Below are 12,574 nucleotides of genomic sequence, written 5' to 3' on the forward strand. Positions count from 1 at the left end.
TTACAGACGAACAAAAAGTTAGGGTGTTTTTGTAATAAGGGAAGGAGGGAAACTGCTTGGATCACCCAGGACAGCCAGGAGCAGCATTCACAGCACTGGTTATGGCAGTTCTGGTGTACTGGTGTGGCTAAATACATCGCCCCTGTGGTCAGATCGCAAAATCTGTCTTGAGTAAAATCTGGTCATTTTGTTATAATTTATGAAGAACCGAGTGTCCTTATTTTAAGTTAATTCAAAGATAAGATTTGCTACTCAAAGCAAACCTTTTTTTAATTTGCTGAGAAGTATCCAGTTATTTCATTGTTTCTACTTCTTGCAAAAACATGATGAAAAAAAATAAAGGTCATGCATAAACTTCAGAAGATAAATAGAGTGGGAAGAATTAGACTGAGTTGCTGTGTAGGTCCAGAATGACATAATGAAGGGACTATATACACTATGGTTTGTCTGAAAGTGTACTGTGACTGTTTTCACAGGGTGAAACAATTCATTGCACAAAATTCTCAGGAGTTGTAGCGTACTTCCAGTAAAGTGCTTGCACTTTAATGACTAGTACTTACTGAGCACAGTTTAAAAATAGAAAGGTGCTTGCTTATTTCTTCATACCAATGCTGCAAACTCGTGCAATCTGAGTCAGAGCAGTCTCTTCCCCCCCACCCACCTTTTTTTAAACATATTAGCATGTATAATTCAGGCCCAACCATTTGAAAATGGGCTTTAAGGAAGAGTATGGCCACTTTATTCTCATCTGTGCAGTTGCACCACTGTAAGTACATAGACTGACAGACCAACTCTACAGGCCACATACAGTAGGGAATAGAAACCAACTTCTTGCCTCTGAACTGTATTTGTTCTGCAGAGGTAACAGGAATAGAAATAGTACAAGTGTGTCTGAGTCACTGAAATAAATAGATGCAATTCTGATACCCAGGGAATATGTATATGAGATTAAAAGGTTCTCTTTTATATAGTGACTTTTGAGAGCAGAATAGCACTTGACTGTAAAAACACTTTCCTGGCAGTCAAATGAATGGGACTGTGTAACAGCCCCTCAGGGAGAAGGTGGGGCAGCTTCATCTCTGGGGACTTTTAAAACTAAGCAGTACAATCAACTAGCAAACATGCTAGTTTTTACATTGGCCCCAAGAGAAGGACTGGATAATGTGGTGGGGGTCTTTTCCATCTCTGACTTGGGTGTGTAGACTGCAGAGTCTTTTCCCACTGTGCAAGAGCTCTCGAAACAGTATAATGAGTTGTTGTCCTGTTTTCTGCAGTGCCTGGTGGCAGCAAGCTAAATCAAGAATAGTGAATTTCTGTAGCATTCAAATCCAGTTCTGAATGCCCTGAATTTTCTGAATTTGGATGGTATTTAGGCCTAGGTTTTAATGAAAATGGCAGTATTTTAAAGGAGATAATGGAAGATTACACAGCAGGTAATTAACATTCTCTCTTACCTGAGCATATTATAGCACAGTAGCACTCTTTCCCCTTTAGAATCATATATAAATCTCTTGTAACGTGTTTCCAGACAAGTTGTTTAGTTTATACATATGCAACAGCACTGACATTTTTGTGGGTTTAATTTTTTGAAAGAATTTTATCCCAAAGTCCCATTCAATGCATATTCGCTATGAATTGGGTTAATTTGGTAGACTTTTCAGAAATATTTGGTATTGCATTCCATATAAGATAAAATACATGTAAAAGCAGAAAATATATTTCAAAGTGCTCATAAAAATATTTTTGCAATTAAGAATAGACAATTAAACAAAATTTGAACCTTCAGACAGAGCAAAATATTGGAAAGGAAGTAAATATGAAATCTGTTCTTCTGTCATTACATGTTATAATTCTTACTTGCTAATCATAAAGAGAGGAATAGTTTCCCATGAGCTGGAAGGTAGTCTTCTGTTAATATGTTCTCATAAAATTGCTGTATAAGCTTGTGCAGTCACATCCCTTTTTTGTGATTTGGCATCCCCCGTTTATACATTTGGCATGGTGCTTCCTTTTCATATCTGAGTTTTGAGAACTTAGCAATACTTGTAAAACCCTTTACATGGATGCTTCCTTGGCTGGAAAAGTGCTATATAATGCTGGAAAGTACTATATATTTAAACACCAACAGTACGAGTTGTGCTGGAGTTGAAGACAAAGAGGAAGAGTGTTTTCATTTAAGGAGCTTGCAGCTTAATTAGATATAGAATACAGTATATACTGAAATACTCGTGCCACAGTTTATGACTGGTGCTACCACTGAGAACTGTCCTGCCTGTCACCAGCAGTCTTTTCTCATCCCTTAAATATCTCCGGTGTTGTTCCAGTGCAGAGGTATCTGAGGCCACATTGTGACCTGCATAAGGGAATGGGTATAGCTAAAAACTCTTAGTCTTAGCCAAGATCGTGCCCTAATCCAGTTAATTTTATGGATACACGTGTTCTTGTGCCAGCCTCATGCGGGAGACAGAAATAAATGTCTGGGCATATAGAGAAGGCAGGATCACTTCTTTTTGCAGTGAGGCCAGCCATGCCACGTTGAAGAGGGTGTACACTGTTAGCAGATGATATGAATATAGAAAGGTCTCTCTATTCTAGATAGGGCAGAAAATGCTGTCTGTAGTTACAGCCTCCAGCTTTTGGGCACTTAAAAATGAAAACACAACAAGTGCATGCCTAAGTAAAAGACTATTTCAGAAGTTTCAGTTAAAACAATTGAGCAGTTCCTCAGACAGATACAGAAGAAAACTGCAGATTTGCCCATCTTTAAAGTATTTTTGCATTAATTTGCTGAGAAGGTCTAATTCCTATAGGCTTTAGAATGGAAATTTGATATTTAGCGCTTGAGTAATCTTTGTCTTTAGCCAACCTATGAAAATTACAAATCAGGCCAAGCACTTGGTACTAGGCACCATGGCCCAGAACAGCCTTCTTGCCTTTCTCCTGCATTGTCATCCTCTGAATGACAAGGATAAATTTTGAAGGGAGGATGAAGCAGGAACTTGAGATGGGATTAGTGATAAGGATGGAGGGGTAGAAAGTAGAAATAGAATCTGGAAAAAGGAAGGAAATAATGCAGTAGGCAGGGTTGAGCAAAACTTTTTTTTAAAATCTCTTTTTTTCCTCTTTTTTCTATTTGGCGATTGGCTGTGAACCACTTGGTTATGTGTGATTCTCCCTCACGCAGTAGTGGCATATTCACCTGGAAGATAGCAATTGCCTTTGACAGTCAATTACTCAGCAGTAAGAATAGGGCAAAAATCTCTATTCTAGTGACGGTTTGAATCTGTGGTCACAAAATACCTTTTTATTAGTAAACTCTTTATATCAAAACAACATTTCAATTGAGAGGAGCATTAGAGAACATTCCGGTTGCAAAGTCAAGCCCATAAAAGTTAGGAAATGACAGGATTATTACTGCTTCTGGTAACCTAATTCACTTAGATCATACATTATGATCATCTTCATTAATATTGTCACGAACAATTCCTGTGCAGAATATTTAGTTTTCCCATGTTGTTCCAGTGAAATGTACATATTAGTATAGATATTACATATTCAAACACACAAACTACATATACTTCTGATTTGATACTGTATTATTCAGTTCTATTGCCTAAAGCCAGGCCCTGCTGCTCTAGACACTTTATAAAACTAAGGAAAACTGATAGCTGTCCAAAAAGCTTTCATTTATTTTCCTGGTTTCTTGGTGCAGAGGAAGTAGACCAAAAAGTGGCGTTAAATCACCTTTTATGGTCGCTGTTCTGAAATTATTCTTCAGTCTCTTCAGCCTGTAGCATGTGTTAGAGTAGCCTCAGCGAGCTCCGCTCTAGCCTAAGTTGGCTGCCTATAGCCTTCACAGAGCTGGTCCAGAAGCTGAGATTAGTGGGGTGCATGTCAGAACATCAAATCCAGCCCCCCTTTATGCATATATTTATTAACTGCCCATAAAACCTGGGGCATTTCTTTGGAATCAAACAGTGGCTGGGATTTTGGTAAAGCCAGTTGTTAATTCTGAGGAAATGCCCTGAATTTTGCATTACCAAAAATAGGATTATGGATTTTGTGCATGTGTGTTGTCATCTCAGCATGTTCAGATGCACAGTACGCTGATCCGCTATGTCACTTCAGGTTTTGCAGTGTTCAGTTGAATTTAGAAGGTTCTGGGTGCAAATTTCTAAATGTCTGCCCCTCAAGAAGCAAATGCATGTGTCTTTTGTGTTAGGTCTCTTTCTGCAGGGTATTAGGCAAAACAGGTTTGGGTTTCAGCACACCAATAACTTTGCACCTGAGCCAGTTACCCAGTGCCATCATGCAGTCTGTGGCAGTTAAAGCATCTTAATACATTTAATTCTCTAGAATGAGAATTTTCCTCTAAAATGTGAGAATTTTCATCTTAAATTTTTCCGTAGGTTGCGGAGTATTTTGTTTCAGCTTATATGACATCTCCTGCCTGCCTTCTTTTCCTTGTACTTGCAGAATGTATGATAGAGGAAAAGTTGTTCTTCCCAGCCTGGTTACACAGATCACTTCACAAGAGGCATGAAATGTCACTCATTTAATTCTTCACTTAACACTGAGGAACTCTTTGGTGTTAAAGGATGAAATAAGACCAAAACTTGGCTCTCAGTGATCCCTGGTAGTTATGGAACCAAAACATGGCACTGAAAATTCACTAAAGATTGATCCTTTACAAAACATGACATCAGTGCTAACCTTGGGAATTAAGAGAAGAATAGCCTTCTCATCGAAGAAAGGCCTCATCAGCAGTAGAGACGGGGAGTAGAAACCTGAGCAGATTGCTTGTGTGTCATTCTTCTAATATGTTTAATATTTTATCCATAGTAGAGATTAGTGTCATTTTTCTTGCCTGGGGACTTAATGTGTGAGTGCATGGCCGAGTCTGTTGTCCCTCTAAATTGATAGAACTTACATGAAAAGACTGTACGGGTCAAAATGAAACCTTGCACACGTTGATATTTCATACCGGGGGAGTGTATACGTGCAGTTTGGCTCAGCACACACATCTTAGGATCGTGATCTTGCACATCTGGTGTGTGTGAAACCTTGACTGAAGTTGGTGAGAAGTTCAGGCTCCAGGTGGGGCCTTGAATATGTCAAGTTGCCAGGACAGCCTGTAGGTGATGAGAGGAAAGGGCTGGGGTGCTCCTCTACTCCTCTGTGGATGCTGAGCCATCTTTCTTTCATGCCTCTTTGTTGAAATATCAAAAATCCAAAGAAAACCAAACAGAAACACCACCACCACCCCAAGCATGAGATGGGAGTAACAGGAAGAGAGAGAGAGAAGAAAAAGTGACAAAAATCAGACCTACCTTTTTGAGAAGTTAATGGCTGTAGAAAAAAATTCTTTCTGATGATGATGCAATAGTAACTAAACCTAGTTTTTTTAAGAGACACTGCCAGTAATGTTTTCAATTCTTTTTTTAAAAAAAATCCTTAGTTAGAAAATCTCTTGGTATTCCCTCATCCTGGCTCTCAGCCTATGTTTCACTTACAAGCACAACACGTTTTCCTTCCAGTTTCATTTTTAAAGGTGACCTAAATATTTGACAGTGTTTCTAAGTCACTCAGTTGGGATTTCTTATATACTATTACTGGCAAGAGACAGCTTCATCAGCGTTCCTGAAGCAGAGTTGTGCTTAAATCCAGAAATGAGAAGGGTTAAGAAAGTGGGTAGCTCATCACTTCAGGAAAAAAAAAGAAAAAAAAAAAGCAGGGTAAAGGGGGAATCTTGAAGACAGTCTATGAGGTAGCAGTTGTTAAGAGAAGCTATGGTAACAAGTGTTTACTTTTGCCTTGGGAAGACAGAGGGAGTGTTTGGGAGGACAGATGTCAGTGTTTCTGACATCCTGCCTGGTTTTCCTGTTTCATGTCCTAAAAGAGGTTTGACTATTTGGAATCCCTTTAGACATAGTTTGTGCTGTAAATTTTGCATTCAACTAGGATGTAGATGTCAAAGGTCAAAGTTCACTTTTTGTCTTCTCTCTCTCTCTCTTTCTCTCACCCACACCCCCCTTCCCCTCAATTTTATAGGGCGATATCCATGAGGATTTTTGCAGTGTTTGCAGAAAAAGCGGGCAGTTGCTGATGTGTGACACATGTTCACGTGTTTATCACCTGGACTGTCTGGACCCGCCTCTGAAAACCATTCCCAAGGGCATGTGGATCTGTCCCAAATGTCAAGACCAGGTATTGTTTGACAGATAGGGAGAGTTATACACAATGCACTATAAAGATTTTTCCTCATTAAAGAAAATAACCGGATCACTTGGTTTACTTAAATCGAGACAGTCTGACACTGAAAAAATCTTTCTGATCTGTAATAAGGCTTGTGTGAATTTAATCAAATTACCTCTGTTGGGATGTGTGCAAATACAAAACTGTAAAGACTTGCTCCCAGATTTGGGGTCCTTATTTGTTACCCTTGTTTTTACTCTTTTTCTTGCACAAATATTTGAGAAAGGTTCACTGTGACCCATAGAAATTTTCCTGTTCATCTTAAGCTCATTGTTTCTTCAAAAGTTATTAATATATTCTTCTGGACAAATAAATAAAGCATTTGCACAAGCCTACCTCAATAGATAGAGCAAATATAAGCCCCTGTTTGCTCATATAAATCAAATATCAGAGAGGTTGTCTTCAGTGATCTCTTTAATAATGTCATCCAGTATCAGTATAACGAGGATAGGCGAACAGTTTGGTGGTTCTTCCTTCCAGATCCCTTTCTGAAAGTACACAATTGAAGTGAACAGATGATATGGTAATATTTTGTTTATAATTGCATTGAGATTACAAGACAAAGAAGTAAACTATTGTATTCCTAACCCTTACATGGAACTCCAGAAGTTGCAAAGGATTGCTGATAATCAGCAGCCTGAAACTGTTAGCGTTCTGTCGGATTTAACATATTGCTTGGTCGCCCATGTGACCTTTGGTTAGCCAGATGGTAATGTAAGAAAACAGACTGTTCAGAGTATGCTGTTTAGAAAAAAGAAAATGCAAAACTCAAATAACTTGGTCAGTAGTTGCAAGTAAGGAGGGGATGTTACCACTTCCCTGCTCCTGCTCTTGCCTACTCTCACCTTATCCTTCCTCTTCATACTTCTATTATAGCTTCCCAGAAAATTGGGGGGAAAAAATCAGAATTATTTCACTAAAGAGTGACCGAGTCCTCCATCTTCTGAGGCATGCCTCCTGTTCAGTTACTAAAAAGACACAATACCTGTCTTTCCTCTCAAAATAAAGTTTGTTAGGAAGGAATATGTAGGAAGGATCTGAAAGACACAAATAGTGCTTACCCTCATAAAGAGGGTTTGACAACTCTGTTAAGATCATAGAATCATAGAATCTTTAAGGTTGGAAAAGACCTCTGAGATCTCAAGTCCAACCGTCAACCCAACACCACCATGCCTACTAAACCATGTCCCAAAGTGTCACGTCTACATGTTTTTTGAACACCTCCAGGGATGGTGACTCCACCACATCTCTGGGCAGCCTATTCCAATGCTTGATCACTCTTTCGGTGAAGAAATTTTTCCTAATATCCAGTCTAAACAGATGATTCTGCTAAGAAGGGGTGATAGGACGGTTTTGTGTTTTACTAGCCAGGAAGTGGGATGTTTGAATATATGGTATGGAGACTGCTCTGTGCTGTGAAAAGTTTTCTCCCAGAACAACTAAGATCAGCAATTTGTCTGAACCATGAAATAATGTTTATGTCTCCTGGCAAGTTTGAGTTGATATGTTATCCTTTCATTACTCTTTTAAGTTGTTCAGTTTCATTAGTAGAGTAGAGTAGGAGGGAATTTGAGAAAATGCTGACATTTGTAAGAAACAGGCCTGCTTTGTGGGAGCCACGATACAGTTGTGAGTAATTCCCTCTGTTAAATCCCAGAACAGGTCTGTGAAGCTTCATGTTAACAAGGCTGAAACTAATGATAGCCATAAAAGAAAATCCTTGGTCTTTCCCTCTTTCTCTCCTTTTTGCTTTCCTAGAGGTAGATGGTGTACCAGCTAAATCTCTAAATGCTTTTCTTTCAGATGCTAAAGAAGGAAGAAGCAATCCCGTGGCCAGGAACTTTAGCAATTGTTCATTCATATATTGCATATAAAGCAGGTAGGAAAATGGAGAACGATACTTTGATTTCACTTTTTATTGTGGAAGATGTTCTTTCAGGAATGGGATAGAATGGTACTTCCTTTACAAAAGGAAATAAAAAGGGAGGAACCTTAATCACTAGTGAACTGAAAATAGCAGTCTAAATATTTGTGAAGCTTTCTGTGATGCTTGAGTATGTAGGTGAAATTTTAGGTGTGATTTAGTGCACAAGTACTTGAATTGACTTTAAACACAATTACCCTCTTTACATGAGCAAGTTTAGAGCCTCTGTCCACTGTTGTAACAGGAACAGTTTAAATATTCTGATTAATATTCTGTTTTGTAGCAAAAGAAGAGGAAAAACAGAAACTACTTAAATGGAGTTCAGATTTAAAACAGGAAAGAGAACAACTAGAGCAGAAGGTCAAACAGCTCAGCAATTCGATAACGGTGAGTATTGTCCTCCCAAATAGCTCTGCACCTGTGTTCTGGTGCCAGAATGCAGAGAGTAAAGTGTAGAGCAAGTCCATATACTAGACCTGTCTTCCACTGGATTTACTGAGAATTGGGTGAGCGCTTTCCTTTGCTTTTTAGGACCTTGGGGACCAGGAATGAAATACAGGCAACATATACTTAGATGGAGTCACTTATACGTGATCCATGCTGATGTATATTGTAGATGTGTGGTGACCTATCATATCAGCAGGTGACAAATGTGACCCAGAGCATTATTGTCTGTGGGCGGTAGATGAAGTCAGCTTCTCCAGGGGTTCACTTAAATATGAATCGTTGGGCTTCTGTGTCTAATAAGAGTGACAGTCTTGGTGCGCTTTCCAGACCTTCCTAATACAAAAGTGACCATGTACTCATGACTGGCTCTCGGGCTCTTGACATGTCAGCAGCTGGATACTGTGCATGCCTCTGCATAATATTATTTAGACGATGTCATACTTCTAACCAGAAGCTGTAGTTTCCACCTTAGTTTATCGCAGTAATTGGAGCATACATATTAATTTGCTCTCTCTTCTCACTTCAATTTGCAAATCAGGCTCTTGAATTGCCAGTGTAAAGTTTGAACCCTTCACTTAGTGTAGCCATAGTCAGTAACACAGAATGAAAAATACTGAAATCTCTTGTAAGGCTGGATACATAAGTACAGACTTTTATTTTTAAATACAAATGCACTTTCCAGTTTGCCTGTCTTTACCTATTAGAGCAAAAGTAAGTGTCCCATGTTTATAGACCCCTAAATGCCAAGCATACAACTAAAACAATTGTGAGCAAACAGGTGGAGAGAGGTGCTGGCTAGCAGTTCGGGAGACCGTCATCTTGTGCTTAGCAGTAGCTGGGCATAACCTGAGCAGCACTAGAGCACTAACACTGTTTCTCTGTGATGTACCCAGGCAGATGCAAGCCTTTAACATGAGGGATTGACAGTAGGTGAGGAGAATGGTTTATTTTCTATGATCAAGTCATCGTTTATACTTTCATTGGAACTGTCCAAAAAAGACACATTAGATCTAAATTTTGTGGTGTTCTTGTGATGCCATGAGCTGTGTATGAAAGTAGTAAAGCTGAAACCAAGGTTGCCATCTTCATGCAAGAAACTGAATGCTACAGACATAAAATAGCTACCATCTCCTTTTTCAGAGTTTCAAACATAGATATAAGCAGTTTTTCACCCTTGAAACATCATTTGTGGGCTTTTTTTAAAGTTATCTTACCCTGACTTGTAACTGATGAGCTAGCTAGGTTACTGCTGCTTCTAAGAGAAAGAAATGGCTACAAAATAAAATTTTCCCATGAAGAAGGGCTTGTTTTTCAAGTGCTCCTTTATGTCTTGAGAGGAGGAAGTGATGTTCCTGCTAAAATGTATGTGAAAGCAAAGGCTGTATCCCATTAGCGGCACGCACACACGCTGTCAGCAGTCAGCTGCAGTAGGATGCTTGAGTTTGCAGATCTGAGGTAAAGAAATTTCAGCAATGCAATCCTAATAGAAAAATAATAAGAACATCTACTTGGAAGTTTCCCTTCAAAAGGAACACAAAAGGATGAAGCTGTCTGTGTGGATTTGCAGAACACCTTGAGATGAAAGGGGGCCATAGCAGGTGATGGCTACGTACTGGCAATTTAATTCCTTAGCCTGCAAATATGAATTCTTCTGTGAACACAGCCCTGAGACTCTTTTTCTTCTAGGCTGGGAAAGTGGAACTGTAGCAGCAGTCTTTTCTACATGCTTACATTTAGATCTATGAACATCGTATTCCTTCTCTTGCCTTCTTTCATTCATTCATAAGCTTGAACTTATTACCGCTTTTCTGTTTTGCTGCAGAAATGCATGGAAATGAAGAATACCATCCTTGCAAAACAGAAGGAGATGCACAGCTCCTTGGAGAAGGTAAAACAGCTGATCCGCCTCATCCAAGGCATCGACCTTTCAAAACCCATAAACTCTGAGGTCAATTCAGTAGCCATCTCCAATGGCATGGACTCCACTAACAATACTAATGCTGCCACCTCCACCTTAGCCCCCTCCCCTTCCCAGAGCTGCATGGTGAACTGTAACAAGGGCGATGAGACTAAATAACACAGTGAAGTTGAGAAGGAGCAAGGGAGGTGGTGGCGAGGAGGAAGAGCAAAATAATGAAACTCTATTAAAACCGGATTTCTTCTGGAAAGTGCAGAATTCTTTAGTTCTTTGGTTCCAGAGAGAGCGTGAAGATGCTTGTGCCAGGCGGCACCGGAGTTTGCCAATTGATCCTTCTTATTCTGTGTGTACATGCAAAGTTTGGATCATGTTACATGAATAGTGCCAGCTGGGGGTTCTTTGCCAGCACCATGCCAAGTGAAATAATATATTTACTCTCTCTATATTTTACACCAGTGTGTGCCTGCAGCAGCCTCCACAGCCACTATAGGTTTGTTTTATTTTTGTTTGGGGTGAGGAGCAGGGATGAGGGAGGAGAGCAGGTTTCAAATCCTTATTTGCAGAACAGTTTGTTTAGCTAGGGGAAAACAAAAACAAGTCCAAAGAGCCTGTGGGCTTTTCCTGTTTCTAAACTCTCAGTACTATTAAACCAAAAAAACAGAAATATAAATTATCAAATTCCAGTGCCCAGAAGGGACAAGTCTATCAAATAAGCAGTATTTACTATTGTTTAGACAGGAGATGTACAAAAGGAAAGGAGATGGACTTTTCACTGAGTAACCAGCACATGTACAGGCTGAGGATCTACTGTCCCAACAGCTTTCGGTTAATCCTATTTCTTCACATTAAACAACAGACATGCTTTGCAGAATTGGTTTGGGTCCTCACACTCATCCAGAAAGCCTGTGTTGGGAATGGGAAAATAGAGGGCCAGAATCCAGGGTCAGCTTGGAGCGTTAGACGGAGGTGTCCCTAGAGAAAATGTGCATCGATTACTTGAAAATGAGATTCCAACCCTTTTCTATATTTATAAACAACAAAGGTATCCTGAACAAAGTAGCACATGACCCAGATGTGTGAACTGAACAGAGAAATGTCCTTTTCTTTCAACTTCCTTTCTCTTCTTTTGGTAACAAGAACTAAATAAGGAATAGAAAAGCTGTTTTTCAGGCTGACAGTCTAATTAAAGAGGTAGATGGGACCTTGCATGGTATAGATTAGAAGTAATAGTGTCAGTGAGATACAGTGAGTCTTTGTGAGTCCTTGTGTCATCGTTTTGGGCACTGTTTTTTTATGCAAGGGCAAAATCTTTGTATCTGGGGGAAAAAAACCAACTTTTTTAAATTAAAAAGGAGAATAAAAGATATTGAGGTCTTCCTAGTGTTACTTAAAATAAGATCAAGGTAAGAAACATTGTAAAAAAAATTACAAAAGTGCTATTTGTTTCCTAAACAAGTGATTTCTATTAAAAAGGTGTCAGAACTGGAGAAAATGCTGTGTACTTAGAATTTTTTAACACAGACTTTGCTTATTTATGATGACATTCTGCTGTGTTTGTGTTTTAAAATCCAATGGGACAGTTTTCATAGATTATACCATACATGCTACTGGCTAAACTCTAAAGAGAATCAAATCCTACAGTGCTGGATCTCACCCCACCTGGAGGATCTGCCAGCCTTGTCTCTGCTGTTACCATATCTCCCCCATTCTTTCATGTGTTTGTAACCCAGAGGAAAGCAATTGGCAGCGCGCTTGTTTAAGGCTTTTGTAGTTTTGTGATACGGACTGATTAGAGCTTGAGAATGAAAGACAGTGAGTTGGTCGGACTGAAATCGCCTTCTGGTATATCCTCTTGTTTAAGAAGTTCATCTCTTATGTATAATCTTTTCACTCTAGATAGCAAAGCTTGCCTCGTGCTTCCTATTAGTGTGGGGTCTGTCTCAGCTTAGAGTGCTGATTCTGGTCACTTACGGCTGTGTCCCAGAGCTGCCTAGTTTCACTACTGCATATAAACATTTGGACAAACCCCG

The 12,574-nt window shown here is 39.4% G+C and overlaps 1 protein-coding gene across 21 annotated transcripts in view; it reads left to right on the forward strand.

The window, feature by feature from the left end:
* PHF21A (PHD finger protein 21A) overlaps window positions 1-11,906 on the forward strand; it is a 130,101-nt gene extending 118,195 nt beyond the window's left edge. For all 21 annotated transcript variants that reach the window (XM_054826514.1, XM_054826513.1, XM_054826500.1 and 18 more), the window contains 4 exons: window positions 6,052-6,207; window positions 8,059-8,134; window positions 8,463-8,566; window positions 10,449-11,906. In XM_054826514.1, the coding sequence (XP_054682489.1) occupies window positions 6,052-6,207; window positions 8,059-8,134; window positions 8,463-8,566; window positions 10,449-10,703 (591 nt within the window). In that variant the 3' untranslated portion in view covers window positions 10,704-11,906. The remainder of the gene's footprint in view (window positions 1-6,051; window positions 6,208-8,058; window positions 8,135-8,462; window positions 8,567-10,448) is intronic.
* The last annotated feature ends 668 nt before the right edge of the window (window positions 11,907-12,574 follow it).

The sequence above is a fragment of the Grus americana genome, chromosome 5 (genome assembly GCF_028858705.1).
Source record: "Grus americana isolate bGruAme1 chromosome 5, bGruAme1.mat, whole genome shotgun sequence".
Classification (NCBI taxonomy): domain Eukaryota; kingdom Metazoa; phylum Chordata; class Aves; order Gruiformes; family Gruidae; genus Grus; species Grus americana.